This window comes from Xyrauchen texanus, chromosome 31, assembly GCF_025860055.1.
Source record: "Xyrauchen texanus isolate HMW12.3.18 chromosome 31, RBS_HiC_50CHRs, whole genome shotgun sequence".
Taxonomy (NCBI): domain Eukaryota; kingdom Metazoa; phylum Chordata; class Actinopteri; order Cypriniformes; family Catostomidae; genus Xyrauchen; species Xyrauchen texanus.
The window spans coordinates 33,009,770-33,030,059 of record NC_068306.1 but is presented as its reverse complement, the minus strand read 5'-3'; the positions used below and the strand labels follow the sequence as shown (position 1 = coordinate 33,030,059).

General features: G+C 38.6%; 1 protein-coding gene across 3 annotated transcripts in view; it reads right to left on the bottom strand.

Annotated features, from left to right (window-relative positions):
• The window catches only part of LOC127624566 (glucocorticoid receptor-like), a 109,119-nt gene that overhangs the window by 5,357 nt on the left and 83,472 nt on the right, over positions 1-20,290 (bottom strand). For 2 of the 3 annotated variants that reach the window (XM_052099349.1, XM_052099348.1), the window contains exons 3-9: positions 17,499-17,665; positions 15,648-15,674; positions 13,589-13,705; positions 5,709-5,987; positions 4,980-5,124; positions 3,658-3,788; positions 1,639-1,796 (exon numbers count right to left, since the gene is read on the bottom strand). In XM_052099349.1, the coding sequence (XP_051955309.1) occupies positions 1,639-1,796; positions 3,658-3,788; positions 4,980-5,124; positions 5,709-5,987; positions 13,589-13,705; positions 15,648-15,674; positions 17,499-17,665 (1,024 nt within the window). The remainder of the gene's footprint in view (positions 1-1,638; positions 1,797-3,657; positions 3,789-4,979; positions 5,125-5,708; positions 5,988-13,588; positions 13,706-15,647; positions 15,675-17,498; positions 17,666-20,290) is intronic. The other variant, XM_052099350.1, reaches the window with a different exon arrangement.

Below are 20,290 nucleotides of genomic sequence, written 5' to 3'. Positions count from 1 at the left end.
TTAATGTCCAAAAATGTTTTATTCAAATTCATAAGGTCACTTTAAAGGTCACTTTAAAACCGTCTTGGATAAGTCTTCAATAAGCCTTCATAATTAATTTTCGCTACATTTTAAATAGATTTGATTGTTTGACCTTTGCCCTAGGCCTACAAATCCATCATTAAATTATTACATTTTTAAAAGTTTGATAATCTAAATAGAGTAACATAAACATAATCCAAACCATTCAATATTTATTTTGTGAAAATGCTGAATAACTTGAGATGAACTATGTAACAAGTGATGTTTGAAGAAAAGCTGTAATTATGTCAATGCAAAGTAAGACAAATTGTGTGAAATACTGTGAAAAATTAATTGTCTATTTAGAAATAAATAAAATGCTCACTATAAAATGTTTAAAAATGTAATTTCCACCACAGAATGTTATCGAATGAATTACTAAAATGGCAGAATTCTCTTGTAATGTACTGTATATTAGAGGTCGATATTGGATTTTGCAGATACCGATAATCGGTTGATAGTTTTTTAAATCAATATATTGATGTAAAAACAAATTCTAAAGGCCCGGGTAGACTTCGTTTTTCCACGTTCTGGATCGGATTGCGCCTGGCCAACCGTGTTGATTTTATACCAGTGGTGGCTCAGCGGTTAAGGCTCTGGGTTACTAACCAAAAGGTTGGGGGTTCAGGCCTCAGCACTGCCAAGATACAACTGTTGGGCCCTTGAGCAAGGCCCTTGACCCTATCTGCACTGTTTCATGGCTGACCCTGTGCTCTGACCCCAGCTTAGTTAGGATATGCGAAAACAACTGCATTTCATTGGCTCTGTACCTGTACTCTGCACAATGACAATAAAGTTGAATCTAAATCTTAATCTTAATCTTTTAGTACAGCCAATTGCTGGTGCATGCGGCAACGATGAGCACAGACGAGGGCAGCGGGTCGAGAAAATCTGGGCTGCGCATACTGTGCTGATGATGAAATTTGCATCACGCATACTGTAAGCTGAGTGATCGGCAACGTGGACAACCGAAGTATACCCAGGCCTTTCCTTACTGTTATGGGGGGTTCCAGACATAAAAGCAACAAGAGTCCAAAATGAACAACAAAATCCCAGATGCAGTATTTTGTACAACAAAAATTCCAATAGTAACCAGAAAAAAAAAATGTAAAAGAAGATTTGATGCATAACGTGCTTTTAAACTATAAGCTGAAATACATCAGGGAATCTTATTTTGAAATATATGTGCTACCAGCTCACACAAACACATAAGGGAAGCCAAACATTCACTCTTACAATTATCTACAATGTATTACAATATAAACACTATTAAGTGAACACTGGCACATAAGTTAATAAATACTGTATGACCAGTAATTCATCACTTTGCAAAACCGACCTTACATGTCATGTATAATGTATATAATCATTGTTAGAAGACGCCATGAAAATTGTGTTTGTTTTCTATAAGTCTTCATGGCCAAAAGTGCCCATAAATGAAGAAACACCCACCACACAAAGACTGTTTGTAGCGCAACTAGATTAGTTTTCCTTAGCATGTTATTTGGCTCAATAATAAGGTCTGTGCAGATAAAGCATTGTGTTTTTGTTTTCTAAATGCGACAAACCCCAGCTTACCTCCTGCATGGAGTCCAAAAGTTTAGTGAGCTGGTAAAACCTCTGCCAGTTCTGACTGGAGTTCTCTTCTCGTTTCACGATGGCTTTACCCAACTCCTTGATGTATGACATGCGGATTTCATCAAACACTGCCTGGCTTTTGAGTCCATCCTTTGGTACTGTAAAAACAGAGTCAAAATGACATTGTTGCGTAAAAGAGATTTTTGTTGTATAATATTGCCTTTTCATCAAATCATTACAAGGACAAACATATTCTGTACCTCATTACAAATTTGTCAGAATTAAACAAATGTGACATGTGAATACTATGCCCACTCCAACAAAAGAGAAAGCTATGACGGATCGTTGGACGATATGAATGTGTAATGCTACGTTCGTGTCATTTCAGAATTGACGTAATTAAAAGCAGAAGCGTCATGGGCACCTGCCCGCTCAGATTTTAAATGTGTTTTTATGCTCATAAGGGTCATTTGTTCAGGATTTGGACTACATTGGTCGCACACAACGTCGGCGTGTTGACTGTGCTAAAAGAGTATCACAAATGTGCAAAACGACTTGTAATGTTGAAAAACAAAGTATAACTGAGCCTTAAGTTTATCCCTCATGGGTTTGTTTTCATTCATGTCAAAAATCAAATATGGTGCATCTGTAAATATATTTATAAATGTATATATCGGATTTACCAATTAATCTGTGCCGGTAGTTGCTTTTTGGAGTTATCGGCAAAAGTCTGTACTGATAGTGTTCCTCTGTGAGCTCAAGATGTGAAATGAAAAGAATCACTGACAGACAATATTAATTTATATTTATATCCTCACTTCAATGCAAATGTGGTTATTTTGATTAGATAAATCAAGTGTTCTAAACTGAAGCGAGGACATGAAATAAAAATGCGACTATTTAGAAATGCACACAGTCAGCACATACATTGTGTCATCTTGTGAAAAAACCTCATCTGGTGAAATATGTATATAATTTGGTAATAGTTCAATATAGAGCATTGTAATGGAGCCAGGTCTCCGTCATTTCAAATTAAGAGTCCCAAAATAAGTATGTGTATTTTGGGATTCTTCATAGTCATGCATTATGCTTCAAATCTGGAATTGTATTCATTTTGGACTCTTGTAGCCTCTATTTCTGTGCCCACCATAGTAAGGAAAGAATAAGAAAGTAAACATTACGTGTACAGAAATGGCTGTTGCCTGTGGCATTAAGATCAGTGCAGAATCAGCCAGGGATTTTAGGCCATAGGATGTTGGATTGCAGCCCAGGCAAACACTTGGACTCAAATAAACCTATGCAAAATGCTTATTGGCATTATATCTTGATCTCTAATCAGATGAGACAGCAGGATTTCAGCACCATCTGATCTATAAAACAAAGGTTGCGGCTCACCAGATATTTCTCAGGTTATGCTTTGAACGGCATACCAGCTTACTAACTGAAGGTGTAGTATCTGCAATGACCATGATTTTGGCAAGTAGGACATGTTCCTGGATCAACATCTTTGTTGCTTGTGGTACAGCATTTCAATAAACCAAATCAGATTTTAGGTACACAACATGTTATCTATCTGGTATTTCTTTCATACAGAAAAGTTTGCATACAGCAAAAAAGCATACAATATACCACAGAACTGATGCACACTAGATGTTTTTTGTTTTTGGCACCATTCTGAGTAAATTCTAGAGACCGATGTGCATGAAAATTCCAGGAGATCAGCAGTTACAGAAATACTCAAAGCAGCCCGTCTTGCACCAATTATCACTGAGATCAAATTTGAATTTGTTGATGTGAACAATAACTAAAGCTCCTGACCCGTATCTGCATGATTTTATGCACTGCACTGCTGTCACATGATTGGCTGATTAGATAATCGCATGAATAAGAGTACAAGTGTACCTGAGACTCCTTTACATTTTCACAGAAGAAATGGCTAAATCGAACCTGAGAAAAAGATTCAGTGGCTAATGCAATTTTAAAGAAGTACAGATGCATTCAAATGCATTTTGCTGGTACCTGTGCTGAGAAGCAGGAGCACTTTCATGCAGAGATACTCGTCATATGACACCTGCAGTCTGACCAGCTCATTGGCTATTTTCAGCATCTGGTCACACTGCTCACTCATGTAGGGTAGCTTCATCCGTTCCCTTTAACAAAAACACAAACATTCATCACAAATTCATACTTAACAAGCATTTTATGGCACTTTTCTCAAAAGCCCCAAAAGTATCTGAATATCACAGTGCTGTAATCTGTTTTTTGTTTGTTTGTTTGTTTGTTTGTTTTATACATAAATACAATGTTTCTCATTCCTTTACTTTAACTTAGAGATACGTATCAAAAGGCTTACATTTTTATTTAACATATTATATGAAACTACACAAAGGAATACCCTGAAATGAATTAAAATATAGTATATAAACCCATACGTACCTTATTAAACGCGTTGGGTAGCAATAGACTAAATTTAATTTCTATTATGCAATCAGATTACAAAAATTATGTATTTGTAATTAGATTACAGTCCCTGTTTTAAGAGCGCTACCGCTAAGCACAGTGGGCATGGCCATGAAGTTTTGGTATTTTCTCTTATTTTGGTACATTTCTGCAGCGGTTCTCTCAATCCAGGCGGTCGGCCAGGAGACCCTCCCCACTCGTGGTTGGCTGTCCTCTGACCCCGCCGCGTTTTAGCGGCTGGTAGGGGTCTCCTCCACCCCTGGCAGCAACCCTGACCGCTCCAGGCGGTCGGCTAGGAGCCCCCCTCCCCTCGTGGTCATTGGCCAGGCTCCTCCGTCCCCCGGCCGTAGCCGTGTCTGCGCCGTTGGGGTGGTAGTGGCGAGGACTATACTATGGCGCATCCATCCTCCTTCCTGGGTTTCGGTACCAGTATAAGTTCAATGGAAGGGAGGAGACGAGAACCGGCTTAAAAATATAAATAGTTTAATGATTAAATTAACCAAAAAGATAAACACGGAAGGGTGTGGAGAATCACAGCATGGCCTCGCCCTCCACCTTGCCACAGGCTGCTCTCTAGCCAAACCCAAAGAGTCAAAAGAGCAAACCCTAAAGTATGACTTTCTTATCTGATGACAGATATGATCCCACTGATTTCCTGTCAATGTCATAGCACACCTCTTCATGAGGCGTCAAAGCACACTTCTCCTCAATAAAACAGGCTAATTAGATGCCCAATTTTTGTACAGAAGAAGAAGAATTGAGATAATAAAAGTGTTGCCCTGGCATGAAAATTGTGCTTAGAATTAGCGTTCTCAAGAAAATTTGTAAAAACAAAAATAGAGCCCTACATACAAAAGTTTGCAACAGAAAGGTGATCTTACTCATTGATGACGAGATCTGGAGCGAAACACAGCATTCCTCCATCACACTGCTGGTAAGATCTCCAGCCCAAGCTGAAGGACATGAGGAAGAGCCAGGAGCATTGCAGCAGAGTCATCTGATCATCCAGGTGCAGGTTTCTGAAGCCTTGACAGGACAGATAGAGACATTACTCTGACCATCTGCTAGAACACTCTGATTGGGTTTGTGGCATCATATCGTCATAGCAATGAAGTAATAAAATTGGATATAACTACACAGAAAATGTTAGTAAGCTATTTTATCCCACTAAAATCATGTTTACACGCATATTGTGTACCTCGTGCTGCAATACTTTTGAGAAAGTTTAAAATATGACCCATTCACTTCTATTGTAAGTGCCTCACTCTAACCCAGATTGTGCTTGTTTTTAAAGGAGTAACTCTTTCTGGTAATCAACATTCTGCTACAAATTCTGTCAATTAAGTTGAACTTCCAACGTATTGAACCCCAAAAATTTATAATATACTAAATTAAAACTATGCCATTTAGCCAAGTATTCATCAATTAAGTAAAAGTTTAATTCAGTTTTTTAGTATTAACCACATAGTCAGTAATAAAGAACACATGTGTTTTTAACTACCTCTGAATGTGGTTTGAGTGATCAGATCACTTGTGATCGGACTGCCCAAAAGGCATCTTAATACCAGGTGTAAATGGGCCTGTGACAAGAGCTGGGCATGAGGGCTCACCAGGAAGGGCTTTGGCCCACTTGACGGCAGAGATAACCTGACGTCCGCCAAGCCGGTTGAGTGTGGTCATGAGGCGGGTGGAGGTGTCGGGGATGGTGCTGTCATAGCCGGCGTAAATTATCTCGGGCTCGATGGCTTTGAGCAGGGACAGCATGGTGGGCACCAGCTGTGGCATGGCCTTGGGCACCAGTGAGCGCACATGCTCGTCGGGCAGAGGAGGCTCCTGCTCACTCGAGAATAAAGGACCCTTTAACCGCAATAGTTTCTTTTTTTTGCGAGCTGAAATAAATAAGATGAAATGTTATCATTCAATTATTAATGTAAGCATTGATCGAAACAAGAAAATACAACTGAATTTTGAAAAGGGCACAAGGCCACATACAGTAACTGTATTCTTGCAAAGTGGCAATTTTTACTCAAGGATTCAGTAGCTGCTAAGGTTTTGTAAATGTTTCAAAGAAAAGGTCTAATAGGATAAAAAAAAAAATGCTTTAAATGCTTAGAATCTTTTTATTCATGTTGGTTTCATGGGGTTTTTAAAATCCTTTGTTCTATCAGGAAGACTCGCAGACTTCAGTGAAATTCAAGATGACATTTATTTGATGAATATAAAACAGAAATGTAATCTCTCTCTTTGGCGTAAGTCCCGTCTGGCGGTCCGACGATGTTGTACTCGGAACCATCATATCCTGCCAGAAATAGGACGCAGGAGCAAGGAGTCTTCCCCCGTGCAGGACGGGACTCAACTTGTGGTGGTGGGGTGGTGGAGGTTGCCGTGTTAGCACACTGAAACAGCAATGTGATAGATTATGAGCAGATTATGTGATTGGCTAGGAGTTACCAAGCTAATGGTGCGATGATGTACAGCTGCTAGTCTTCCTGCTAGAACTACGCTGCCCTTACATTTACATTTTCCAAAAAAAAAAAAACCTTAGAAAACTTTTGAGTCTTTACTTTTTACCTGATGGTTACACCATTTGACATTTTAGTGTTTGTTTTTTGTCAGATCTCAAGATTTTTTTTAAATCATTCATTTTGAATAATATTGAATCATAAATGTTTGAAGTTATTCCATTTGACAAAATTAACAAATTTTGCCATGTCATATTTTTTATTCAATATTAAAAACAATTATGTAATACATAATAGTAATAAATTATATTACATTATTATAATAATATAATAATACATAATACAACAAATACATAATACAAAAAGGCTTCCTTTATATTGTTTTTTCAAATATTAGATTATAAAAATTATAATAATTTTAATAAGTGATTTTTTTTTTCTTTAGATCATGCCAAGTTCCTTGATAATTTTATCCTTTTAGTGAGACAGATTATTATTATAAATTTTTTTACATCTTTATTTCCCCAAAAAATAAATAATAATTTTCAATAATTACAATTCATAAAATATATAAAATATAGTATACTGTATATACTGAACATATATATATATTCAGGTTATCTGTATGAAATGCATGCATGAATTGGAATGTTCCAGATGAATAAAAATTCTACATTTTTATTCAAAAAGTTTCAAAGATCAAAACGTAACCCAAACTTTGGAATAATTGTCAAACAACGAGGAACGAGTATATGTTTTATTTGCATCAAGTATATTCTTATTATAAAGTAATATACCACTGTCATGTTTTAAATGCACAAATCATTGTAAACAATATAAATGGAGCATATGCAGATACAGCATGTTCGCCTGTGCAAATGTCATTTTGCAGCTACTGCATCAAGGTATTTTTTTCTCATTTGGTGCTTCACACAAATAAATCATCCACAATTTTATTTTAGCCCTATTCTCCCAATTTGGAATGTCCATTTCCCACTACTTAATAGGCACTTGTGGTGGCGCGGTTACTCACCTCAATCCAGGCGGTGGAGGACAAGTCTCTGTTGCCACTCATCCACACACAACTTATGTCACGTGATGCATGGAGCAATGCCAATCTCGGGACTCGAGCCTGAAGCCAGTGCTGAAGCAGGCTCATATGCATTAACCCAAGCGGCGTAACCTCCGCTGAGGATGACATATGCCCCAGGAGCCTCTGAAATTTTTACATTAGGACCGCTGTCCTCCGCCTGAACAACTTCAGGCAGTTCAGCACCAACTGTGCATGCTTGTTTGTGAGGCGCGCTATCATAGAGACCGAGTCTAACTCCAACCAGAGAAAATAAATGCTCTGAACCGGGGAGAGCTTGCTCTTTTCCCAGTTGACCTGAAGCCCCAACCGGCTGAGGTGCCTGAGCACCAGGTCCCTGTGTGCACACAACAGATCTCGAGATTGAGCTAGAATCAGCCAGTCGTCAAAAGTCTTGAACGGGAGTCTGTGCAGAGCCCGGTTCAGCACTCACAGGTCCAAGATTGGCCGCAACACACTGCCTTACTTTGGCAGTGTTTAGGGGCTGTATAACCCCTTCTTCATCTAGGATGGAGGGACAGGCTCTATCTCATCCTATCGCTGAAGGATCACAATTTGCGCACGCACGGCAGTGGTGTACTAGCCACTCACCAAAGTGAAACGGATAACGCTGAACCTGGGCAGGTGCCGGGCGAACTGAATTGCATAGCCGAGTCGGATCATCCTGGTCAACCAGTGCGACAGGCTGGAGAGTGCTAGCCATGGCTCTAAACTCAGAGCGAGGGGCACCAAGAGGACAATCATATTTGACATACCTGCGGGTGGGGCCTCACGGCGGGGAGGAGCAGGAAGTGCACCTCAACCGCCTTATCCACCTAAGGAATCTCCGTGTACCCCCTGGCCAACCCCCTGTCGAGAGTAGTGAGAGTGGAGGATCTCAGAAGTGGTGTCCGGGCAGTAATAGGTGCCCGCCACGACTTCGTGAGTTCCTCGTGCACCTCCGAGTAGAATGGGACCAGGGCAAGGCACGGCCGTGAGCGGCGCTCCGAACCCAGGAACCAGTCAGCTAGCCACGAGGGCTCAAGACAGGGTGGAGGGTTCCGCTCCAGCTCAACAATCGCAGCAGCACAGGCAAGCGTGGCCGTCAGCTCCACATCAGCCTCAGACTGGGCGATCACACCCAAAGGTGGGAACCCAGTCGAGTCATCCACATCCGACGGTGCCAACCTGCTCTCCGATGCTGCGATCGAGAGCTCATCCTGCTCTCGAGCCCCGAACGAGACATTAAACTCACCCTGAGGTGAGCTGCCTGTCTCATTCCAGAACTCTACCGGGGCAAATGAGCGTACTGGGTAATGCGAGGTCCAGTGGCTGGAGTGGATTTTCCCCAGATGAAGGAAAGCCGCGACCGCAACATGCAATGGTCATGCTCTCGCAGTGAGAACATGAGCCATCCACGAAAGCTGACTCAGCATGACTATGGCCCAGGCATGTGAGACCGTGATCGTGGCCATCAGAGGCGAAGAGGTATCGACCGCATCCAGGAACTACAAACAGACAGAAAGGCTACTCTTTATTATTAGAATATATACTCTCTCAGCTGTCGAAGTGCCCAGGGGTGTACTCTAGTCGTGCAGGAGGGGGGAGAAAACCGCTGGTATGCACCGCATATCCAACAGCATACACTTTGTGCGAGGTGAATGGAATGGCAGTGGAACTCGCTGCTCGACACTTCTCGGCTCTGAAGAAAAAATCGGAATGAGTGGTTGCGAGCCAGCTCCTTTTATACCTGTACGTCAGGGGGAGTAGCAAGCAAATTGCACTCTCCAATTTCCATTGGCCTTTTGTCAAAGATCAGAGGTGTTTGAGGCTTCCAAGAGCGACCCCTAGTGTCACTACATCGACACAATGTTGAGTGAGTGACAGATAGGAAAAGAGCAAATTCTACATCTGTCTTCAAGCCTTTTACCTCTCAGAGGTCTCTCTCCGCCGCTGAAAAGCCTTGCCAATGTTGACAAGGCTCCTAGCCCTCGACTTATCATAATCCTTCTTTTTTAGTTTAAATTCGACATTTTACTCTTGGTCTGTTTCTCAGCCATTTGTCCACCTTGGAGTTTAGAAAGTTCGACAGCCAAATTGGCCATCGCCCTTCTCCTTTCGCACTACCCCCACCCCCCATTCCTTGTATGTGCAAGAACCACTATCTGTTGCTGATTGGCTGATGTAGTGTAGTGTGGTCTGTTCCTTTTGGTTTTTGTCCCAGTTACAGAGCGAGGGCTGTTTTTCAGCCTACCCACAGAATGGACAGCTAGCAGACTGAGAGGAGATATTTGCAGAATTTGACAAAAAAATTATTGGATTAGAATTACTGAGTGCGCCTTTAAAACGTTAAAATGCGCATTACCATTTCTGCCATTACTTGGATTTAATCTAGGCACAAACATTACGTTGCCAGTTATTTTAGAAGAGTACCTGTAGTAGAGCTTCAGAGATGTGCGTGCTTCTCATCTGTGGCACTTTATTGTGATATTATGCACATTGAATAAGTTCTGTGAAATTGTGCATGTATGTATGCAAATTTTCAAGTATTCCAATTGGACATTTATTTCCGTTAAGATTTTCAAAGTTGAAAAATCTTGTTTTAGCGCAGCGGTTGATTGACTTGTAGAACTTTCACCAAAGAACTCCTAGCTTTCACCAGACTTGTGCTCGGGGAGTTAAAAAACATATAATTTAAACCTATCCATATGTATATGCCATTACAATGGATGCTACAACCCTAAATGAAGTACTTACACAATTTGTTATGATCAGGGTTGGGGAGTAACGGAAAACATGTAACGGGATTACGTATTTTAAATACAAAATAACTGTAACTGTAAAAGTAATTGTATTCCACTATAGTTACAATTTAAATAATTGGTAATTAGAATACAGTTACATTCAAAAAGTATTTTGATTACTGAAGAGATTACTTTGCATTTTATTGTCATTTGTTTCATTTAATATTTAGTCCTTTCAGATGGAAAACATTTATACATATAAAAGTGCATTTGAACAGCGGTGAAACATTTTCTTATGATGTGCTACATTCATACAAGCAGACAGAGAAGAAAGTTTAGTAAACTTTTATTATGTTTTTAATTAAACAAATAGAAATAAACCTTGTGTAAATTGTCAGATTTACGCCAAGCTAGAATGCTATTTCTAGCCATTTTACATAAACAAAGACAAAGATCCCCCATTTAGCCTTAACAGACTGTAGGGGCAAGTGCTGTTAGCGAGCACCTATGAAGGCCGGAACGGTACACGAGGGGGTGGGTGGCCAGCACCACGCCCGACCGCCTTTTGTCTCCCCAGTGGCAATGTTTACACACCGCACCAGGTACTCATTTTAGGCTGAGTCGACCTAGGGGAGGCCCGGGACCGGTTCAGATATTCGTCACTGGTGTTGGCTATGAACGGGAATCGAACTCAGGTCGCCAGGTTCATAGCGCAGTGCGCTAACCACTACACTACCGCTCCCCACAAATATTTGACAATATCTTTTGTATTGTTTTCCTGTAAGAATATCTAAAAATCCTTAAAACAAGAACAATTTGATTTATCTTGTTTTAGAAACAACACTACATAAGATATTTAGGTTTTTCAGAGATTGTATTTTTAACATGTGTATTTTGTTTTTATAGTCAAAACAAGTGAAAAAATCTACCAGTGCTGAAGAAGTAATCCAAAGTATTTAGAATATGTTACTGACCTTGAATAATCTAACGGAATACATTACAAATGACATTTTACAGCATGTGATTTGTAATCTGTAGTGGAATACATTAAAAAAGTAACACTCCCAACCCTGGTTATTATGGATAAAAATAGAACATAACAGAAATTTTACAGCTCAGCCCATCAGAATGACAGATACATATTTCTTTCTAGCTCAACCTTTGGGTGGATATCAAATTATAATAGCTCATTTACAACAACTGCAGAAAGCTGTTTATGCGTGAAAGCTGCTGAAGACACGAAAGCACCCCAGACACACTTGAGCAAATACCCACATGCAAGTTCTACAAAAAACATGAACACATAAAAGCCTTGTTCTCCGACAGAAACCACGTGTGATAAAGCGCTTTCTCTTATTAGCCTTTAATCCCTTAAACGGTGACATTTCAGAACACCGCTTTCTGCAAAACCCCAGATTAAGCCATTTTCTTAAACACATGTAAACATGGTAAAAGTGTTGACAGAATGAATGCTATACAGTATATTGAATGAAAGATATAGAAGCCTCAGTGAAGTCAAATGATGTCTACACAACATCAAGGAACTATTCTTCTAACCACAAGTGGAGAGCTCTAGTTCCAACCATTCAACTTTGCTTTGCTGTTTAGGAATGTTCGTTAGAACTATAGATACGGGAAACACCAAATCGTCAAGCTATGTTTGTAATGATGGAACTTGGAACCATAGCTGGCTCACGACGCTTTTGGGAAATGCACCAAGCCAGAATAAGCAACACTGGCTCAACCAATGGAGTGAGTTTAGGGGGGACTATCTGTTTTTATGACCAATGTTAGGAATATGTTCAGAGAAAGTTGTTTGAAAACCATCTTTAATTTTGCAATTCCATTGGGTAACGCAAGGTGCACAATTTGGCCAGAAAAGTCTGTAACGGTTTTCTGGCAAAAAAGATAATATATTAAAATATGATAAAAATATTAAATAATATAAAAAATAAAATTAATTGGGATCAAAATCCACCCCCATTAACCCCCGACATATCTGATTAAAACAAGTAATAAGTGGTCTATGCATTAATCCATTTAAGTTTAAAGCTCAGTTTTCAATTTCCTAACATTTGGTGATCTGATCACATGTGTTCAGTGCTAAATAATGGTCTAAACAGGGTCTAAAACGTTTTGTGATCAGATCACAAAAACCATATATGAATTTGGTCAAAGTGTATGTGACCGCATTGAATTTGAGGTGTAAACGCTAACCCAAACTGAATGCGTCCTGGCAGCAGCGAAGCGCATCCCCTCACCTGTCAATCAACCGCTGCGCTAAAACAAGAGTTTTAACTTTTTTTTTATGAGCAGCTTTAAAAATTGTCCAATGGGAACATTTGAAAAAGTGGATACATACACAGCATGAACACTTTATAGATTTCAACATGCACGGACACTTATGAGAAGCACTGCAGAAGCATCTGCAGCTCAGGTCAATACAGTGGTGGTGGCGGCATAGTGATCTAAAGCACATAACTGTTAATCAGAAGGTCGCTGGTTCGATCCCCACAGCCACCACCATTGTGTCCTTGAGCAAGGCACTTAACTCCAGGTTGCTCCGGGGGGATTGTCCCTGTAATAAGTGCACTGTAAGTCGCTTCGGATAAAAGCGTCTGCCAAATGCATAAAATGTAAATGTAAATACAGGTAAGCCACTAAAATAATGGACAATTCTGCTCGAAATGTTATGTTTGTGCTTGGATTACATTTCAAATGCAATTTTGTTTGGTTTTCTTTGTCTTCTTCTGACTTTGTTGTGCTTTAATATAATGCAGTACGAAACTGACATAGTGATTAATGTATGTTTTTGTGAAACAGACTCCGTCCCCTCCAAATCCAATCACAAGTGGTCACAGGAGACGCATTTAAGCAACCAGGTGTAAACAGCGACGTGTCTCACCTGACCACATGTGATCGGATCACCCGAGATGCATCTTGATGCCTGGTATAAACAGGGTCATTGGTGTGGACATGGCCTAATTATTTGGGGGCAACTTCTTCAAAAGTAATAACAGAATTTTTTATGGAAATGTCAGGTAGAATCTAAATCTGAACCAGAAAAGATCCATTTCTTACAGTTCCCTATTGCCATATTGGCTTGGGCCCCTATATTGTACTGAGGCATAATGCATGGTGTGTGTGTGTTATTACAGAGTATTGTAAATCACTGAAGAAGTGAAATTATGTGACAACCACTCGGGGATCCTCACCTTCCAGGTTCATGCCGGCCTGAAGACACTTGCGGAAGCGACAGGCCGGGCAGTTCTTTCTCCTGATCTTGTCAATGATGCAATCGTTCCTACCGGCACACAGATAGTTGTGTTGCCCTGCGAGAAAGAGGGGTAATTACTCACAGGCTGACAAAGACTTTAAGAGGATTAATTCAAGCATTGTGCACACTGCAGCTACAATTATCTCCTCCAGTGGTAACAACCCTGCGTCTGGGGTTAAAGCCATCATGGCCAAAAACCCCAGAGACAGTTGAGTAAATGATGACAACATTTTTATTTTTGGATGAACTAATAATTGACCCCCTTGAGTTGATTTTCAGGGGCTTTTCTAACACATACAGCATGATATCCAATTATCTAGACTGTTGAATCAATTAATTGAAATATATTCCAATTAACATCATTTACAAAAGTAGCTATAAATAATGCACTAGATATCATAGCAATAAACACGTCTAGAATATATTTAAAATAACAACTTGTTGGGGGTGCTTTTTTCATGTTTTCTTCAGAACTAATTTTAGTTTTGTTTTTGGTATCGTCACGGTTTATAAATCAACCAATGGTACACGATTGGGGTGGGGCTATCTGTATGCCCGACCAATGGCAAACAGGGGGAGTGTTTGGGAAACCTGTCTGAAGACAGGGATTCTTCTTGGTGATTTTGTTAGGTGCTTCTAATGGCACATAAATTACACACCTTAGCTTTAAATGAATATGTAACATTTGTTTTAACAGTTATGCAAATAATGAAAAAGCTTTTATTAATGATTTGTATCTTTGGGGTGAAAAAAAAAAATGTTATCAATTTATTATTGTTAAATTAAGTGAAACCCTCTGGCTACATTGAAAATCAGAAAATATCAGCAACTAGTTTTTATTTATTTATTTTAGAAAGAGACCAGAATGAGCTGCAGGACATTAAAGGGATATTTAACTCGAAATGTAAAAGTTTGTCATAATTTACTCATGGAGGAAAGTAAATAACATAGGGTTTGGAATGACATGCATGTTAATGATGTCAGAATATACATTTTTGGATGACCTGTTCCTTTAAAAAATAATTCCAGCTTATACTGTAAATTTTATACAGTTTAATATTAAAAGTCTGGGTTTGGGACAAGTCTAAAACAGTAAAATTGGTACATAAAAGGCATCTGAAAAGTACCCAAAATAAATGATGACTCTCTGGTAAAAAGTTTCCAGTTCAGTTTTAATGAAACCCAATCCTTACTGTCTTTCAACTACACTGATTACTCTGGGCTCAATCAAAGCAAACGACCAGACCGAAGTCAAAGAAATGTTAAAATTGCAAAAGAGAACTTGGCCGTATTTTCATCCCACAGACCACTTCTACTCTGCACCCTTTCTTTTTTATTACTGGTTTACATAAAACAACAACATCTTGCTCAAACCGGTTTATCCAGGCTTAAAGCACCTTGTTTCAAGTGTATCTTCTACCTTGTATCATCTTCCCATTAGTCAGGATAAATACATTTCAACATAAGAGCTCAATTAAAAGGGAGTCATACAACAAATCAGAGATACCAACAGTGACACAAGCAAAATCAAGCGGGGTGCAACTGTGACAGCAATCAGATTTCTCATAAATGCAAACTGGTGCCCACTAACTACTGCTGTTAACATGCATGTGGGTCTTTGCCTTAGCCCCTCTAATGATGAAAAAGTCATAGATCATGAAAAAGGTTGCACAAAAATGCTTTCTAAATTTAGGACCACATTTAAAACCATCCAAAACCACATGCATGAAATATGTGATGCAGAAATGGGTTTTTATATATTATTATTATTAGAAAACTAAGTGGTCCTTCAATGAGACTTACTAATTTCAAGAATTTTGTACAAAAATGGTTCTACATAGAAACGAAACCGGTCACGGGCGTCTATGGAGATGGTTTGTGTTTTAAAATTTGTGCATGTGAAAATGTTGCTAACTTTTTTTCTGCACAGAAGTACACCGCCTCTACACAATTAATGTGAATGTGTAATAAAAAATAATAAATGTACATTTATTTACCATCTGTGTTTTGTCGTGCTCTCCATCCTTCACCATTGCCAGAACCACCAAAGAAATCAGGGAAGAAAAACAAAAATAACAGATATAAATGTTATAATTGCTGAAAACACAGCTCATTTCATAGCATTGTTGATAAATGGTGAAGTTAGTTGGAGGAAGCAAAAGATTTCAATTTGGCGAGTGCTATATAATTTACAATATGAAGGAGCCTGTTTGCAGGACACATTCACATCTGTTATTTCTGCAGTAAAGGGGCCATATACTTTTCCCTGAAGGTATTTTTTCACTGTCAGTTGGCCTTCCATTTAATGTAGTCTGGTGTAATAGCTTTGAGAAGCCACAAGTGGCCAGTCACACACTGGAAGAGAAGTGACGCGTCAAGGACAAGGCACAGGTTTCACAACACAGGATGTGTTGATATGGTGGCGGTCCAAATTTGTGAATCTAGTCACCATACATTCAAAAGTTACAAAGGTACTTCTTCAAGAATGAACAAAGTGACGTTGATGAGTTTGCAAGTTAGAGTATGAAACTGGTGTACCTGCACAAACTGAACGATTAGAAACAACACTTTCAAACCACAAAAAGACACATGTAAGGCTATATGAAAGATACATATACACAAAATATCACCCAGTGATGGCTAGTGTATAATCTATGTCCTTTGAAAATGATTTTGGTCAAATTTAATGGAAAACGAGTTGCGCTCCGTGGTACTGCAGAATTTTGAGCAGCCCCTGGAGTAGTAGCTGGGCACCGCAGACAGATGCTGAACGGTAGCAACAGTGTGCATACCTTCATCAAAAATAATTGTTTCTAATTTTAAAACATGCAGTGTCGTCTGCATATATGAAATATATGAAGAGACAAAAAATATTGTGCAACGAGTAGCTTTATTTACTGTACAGTATATCTGGGAAAGTAAATGCAGATATAGATTAATAATTATTGGGACAATTGTCTGATTATCAATGCGTGAAAAGGCATTGGTCCCAAGCCTGCATTAAGTATCAAGAACTAACAATAAACAGTGTTTTACACAGCATTTATTAAATATGTTAGTCATTATAGTTTGTCATGCATTAATTATGCATGATAATGTAAACTAATATTATTACAACTCTTTGTATTAATATGTAAAAATGTATAGTAACATAAAAATAACAATAAATTAACATTAACAACTAACGTTATATACAACATTAGTTTTCACTTTACAATACAACCTTATTGTAAAGTGCTTCCCAACAAATATTTAAACTTTTGAAGCTACAGCACAATACATCGCCAGCCGATACATTATTGGCCGATAAAAGAGAAATTACAATATTATTATCATGCCAGTAGTGAAATTACCATCTAATCAGCATGCATTTAAAATGTAGACAATCTTCTGGTTTACGTTATGTCCACCAAACCTTAAATAGAAACAGTTAAGAGTTGGTCAGATTGTGAAATCCAGATTCCAAAGTTTTAAACAACAGCTATTTTGTTACAAGTGAGTAGTTTTTAATGTATTAGCTATGTAATGTATTAAATTACATATGAGCTTTTTATCAACTATTTGCCACCCTACACTCTTAATATCAGCTCTGGCCTGGAAGACTCCATATCGGTCGAGTGATAATCAAAAGAATGTATGAAAAAAGGAAAGGGAACACGACAACCTTGACATCATATTCAGTTTCTAGGGTGTACACTGTTAATAAAATGAGATACAAAGCATTTATTTGTTCAGTGCCATCCACTGAGTCATCCCTCCTTTCAATAGAACATGAATGAGAGTGTGTGTGTGTGTGTGTGTGTGTGTGTGTGTGTGTGTGTGTGTGTGTGTGCGTACTGAAGGCTCACCCTCTACAGCTCTTTTAAAGAAAACCTTGCAGCTACCACAGGTGAGAACCCCATAGTGACATCCTGAGGCCTCATCAGAGCACACCAAACAGATCTTGTGAGCTGTACCACTGGGCTTGACTGATCCAGATGAACTTGAACTGCTCACATCAGGCCGTCCCAAAGAGCTAGAATGCAAAGAAAAAAAGAGGCACAAAGTTATTTCTAGAGATTTCAAATAAGATGAAAGAGATGCTAGCATTCAAATGACTTCCATACAATCATCTACATATAAGTAAGGATGTAGGGCTGGGCGATATGTAAAAAATATTTGTGTGATAATTGCCTATTTATAATCACAAATATTGTGAATACATCATCAACTCCTTTTATTGCTTTATTGATTTTGCTTTAAAAATGTCATTCATTGAAACATGAAAAACATAAACAAAAGACATTTCTAAATTAAAATTGCACTTTAAACGATAAAAGCATAAAATAATGAGTTGATCAAAAAATCTCCAACGACTCCATTTGCTATCACGCAAGCATCCATCAACAACACCAAGTGAAAAATTAATGATCAGAGATAATTTACAGCATTGTCATAGATCGCATTATTCTTGCAAAATGTTGTCAGACGAATGAAACCGAAGAGTGAAAACTCTTTACATGCGCTTGTTCTACCAAACAGAAAATCAGACACAAGCATTGATGGGTTTTCTTTTGTCTGCTCTTAAAAATATAACAAAGTATGTTTCTTCAAGCGCATGACGAGGAACTTGTGAACTGGATTCAACCTTGTCGCAGTTGGAGGGGGGCAGGTGCTAGTTTCACACCCTGGCCACAGTTTAATATATTTTGCGACTTCCCAGATCCATGGTTTTGCAATTTCAAGATATTGTTGATCATCATCTGTTCACAATCGGCATTCAGATCTTTGTATGATCTTTGATTACATCATCCCTATAAGGATGTCAAAAGTACTAGTACTTTGTTACCAAGTTGATAATAAAATGTAACAACACCAATCTTTCTATAGTACCAGTAATACCTAGGTACTGACTTATTACGGTACTTGAGCCTCGTGTTAATGAGGATACGTAAGTGAAGGCCCAAATACAGTTTCAAACTCTGTCAAAATGCTTGTCTTGGTGAGCTGATGGGCTCTATTTGTGTGACCATGCAAGTCAAGTCAAGTAATTTTTATTTGTATAGAACCTTTCATAACACACATCGTTTCAAAGCAGCTTTACAGAAGATCAGGCTTTAACAGAAAATAAAATTGTAATATCTATCATTTCTTAGAGTCATCATTGTGTAGTTTGATAAAATATGATTGTGAATCGTGTTTAAAAATAAATAATTAAATAATAATTGCATTTATAAACCCAGTGAGCAAGTCGAAGGTGACTGCGGCAAGGAACACAAAACTCCATAAGCTGTTGGTTAATGGAGAAAAATAACCTTGGGAGAAACCAGAGTCACTGTGGGGGCCAGTTCCCCTCTGGCTAACATCATGAATATAATGTAAATATTACTTAAGTATAGTTAAAGTCATGGTTTAAAATTATTAAACTAAGTAAGTGTTAAGGGTCAGTGTTTAAACAAAGATTTTGTATGAACTGTAAGATTTAAGTCATCCTGGTTAAACCGCAGAAGTTTAAATAGATGCAATTGTCCTTGTTAGTTGGCTGATGAAGGGTTTTGTTGGCAATTAATTGATAGTCTATGTATTCCATTTCAAGAGTGTAGTCCATCATTAGACCAAGGTGATGCAGGCAGAGATCAGTTAGGTGCATTGCAGTTCAACCTGGTCGGTAATTTTGGTGAGGTCTATTCTAAGTCCAAGGTTCAGGCAATGGCATATGAAGAATCCCATGTCTTATGGTTGGAGTTGGCATCAGTTCATCCTATGAAGTCCATCGTAACAGACTGAAATGATGTTTGGCTGGCACTGGCTACTATTAGTCATCATCAAACAGCGACACATAGCAGTAGAGTCCAACATGAAGCAGGAATGGAGCTGGATCCAGCCGGTTCTGGTGACCTCAGGATAAGAGTCACGAGATTGAGACAGGGAAACAAATAAATTATATTAGCATAGATGCCATTCAATTGAGTTATTATTTCTGCACTATTTCTGGTTCCGGCAGACCTAACTAAAGCAGCCTAATTGTGAGTTGAAGGATAAATTAGGTGTATGTCTGGCTAAATAGATGAGTCTTTAGTCTAGACTTGAGTGAGTGTGTCTGCATCTCGAACAGTGTTAGGGAGACTATTCCATTGTTTAGGAGACAAATATGAAAATGATCTACCTCCTTTTGTGGATTTTGATATTCTAGGAACAATTAACAGGCCACTTAAGGTCACTTAAGTACTGTGGATCTAGACCATTCAAAGCTTTGTATGTAGTAAACAGAATTTTTTAATTAATACAAAATTGAACAGGTAGCCAATGTAACGATGATAAAATGGGGCTAATGTGATCATATTTCTTGGTTCTCGTTAGCACTCTGTCTGCTGCATTTTGAATCAATTGAAGTTTATTTATTGATCTTGCTGGACATCCACCCAGTAATGCATTACAATAATCTAGTCTTGAAGTCATGAACGCATTAATTCATTTTTCAGCATCAGCAACAGAGAGCATGTGCTGTAATTTAGCGATATTTCTTAGGTGGAAGAATGCTTTTCTACAAACATTAGTATTTTGATTTTCAAAGAACAGATTGGTATCAAATATAACACCTAATTCTTTGCTGTTGAAGGTGATGTAATAGTACATCCATCTAGAGTCAATTTGACACTGT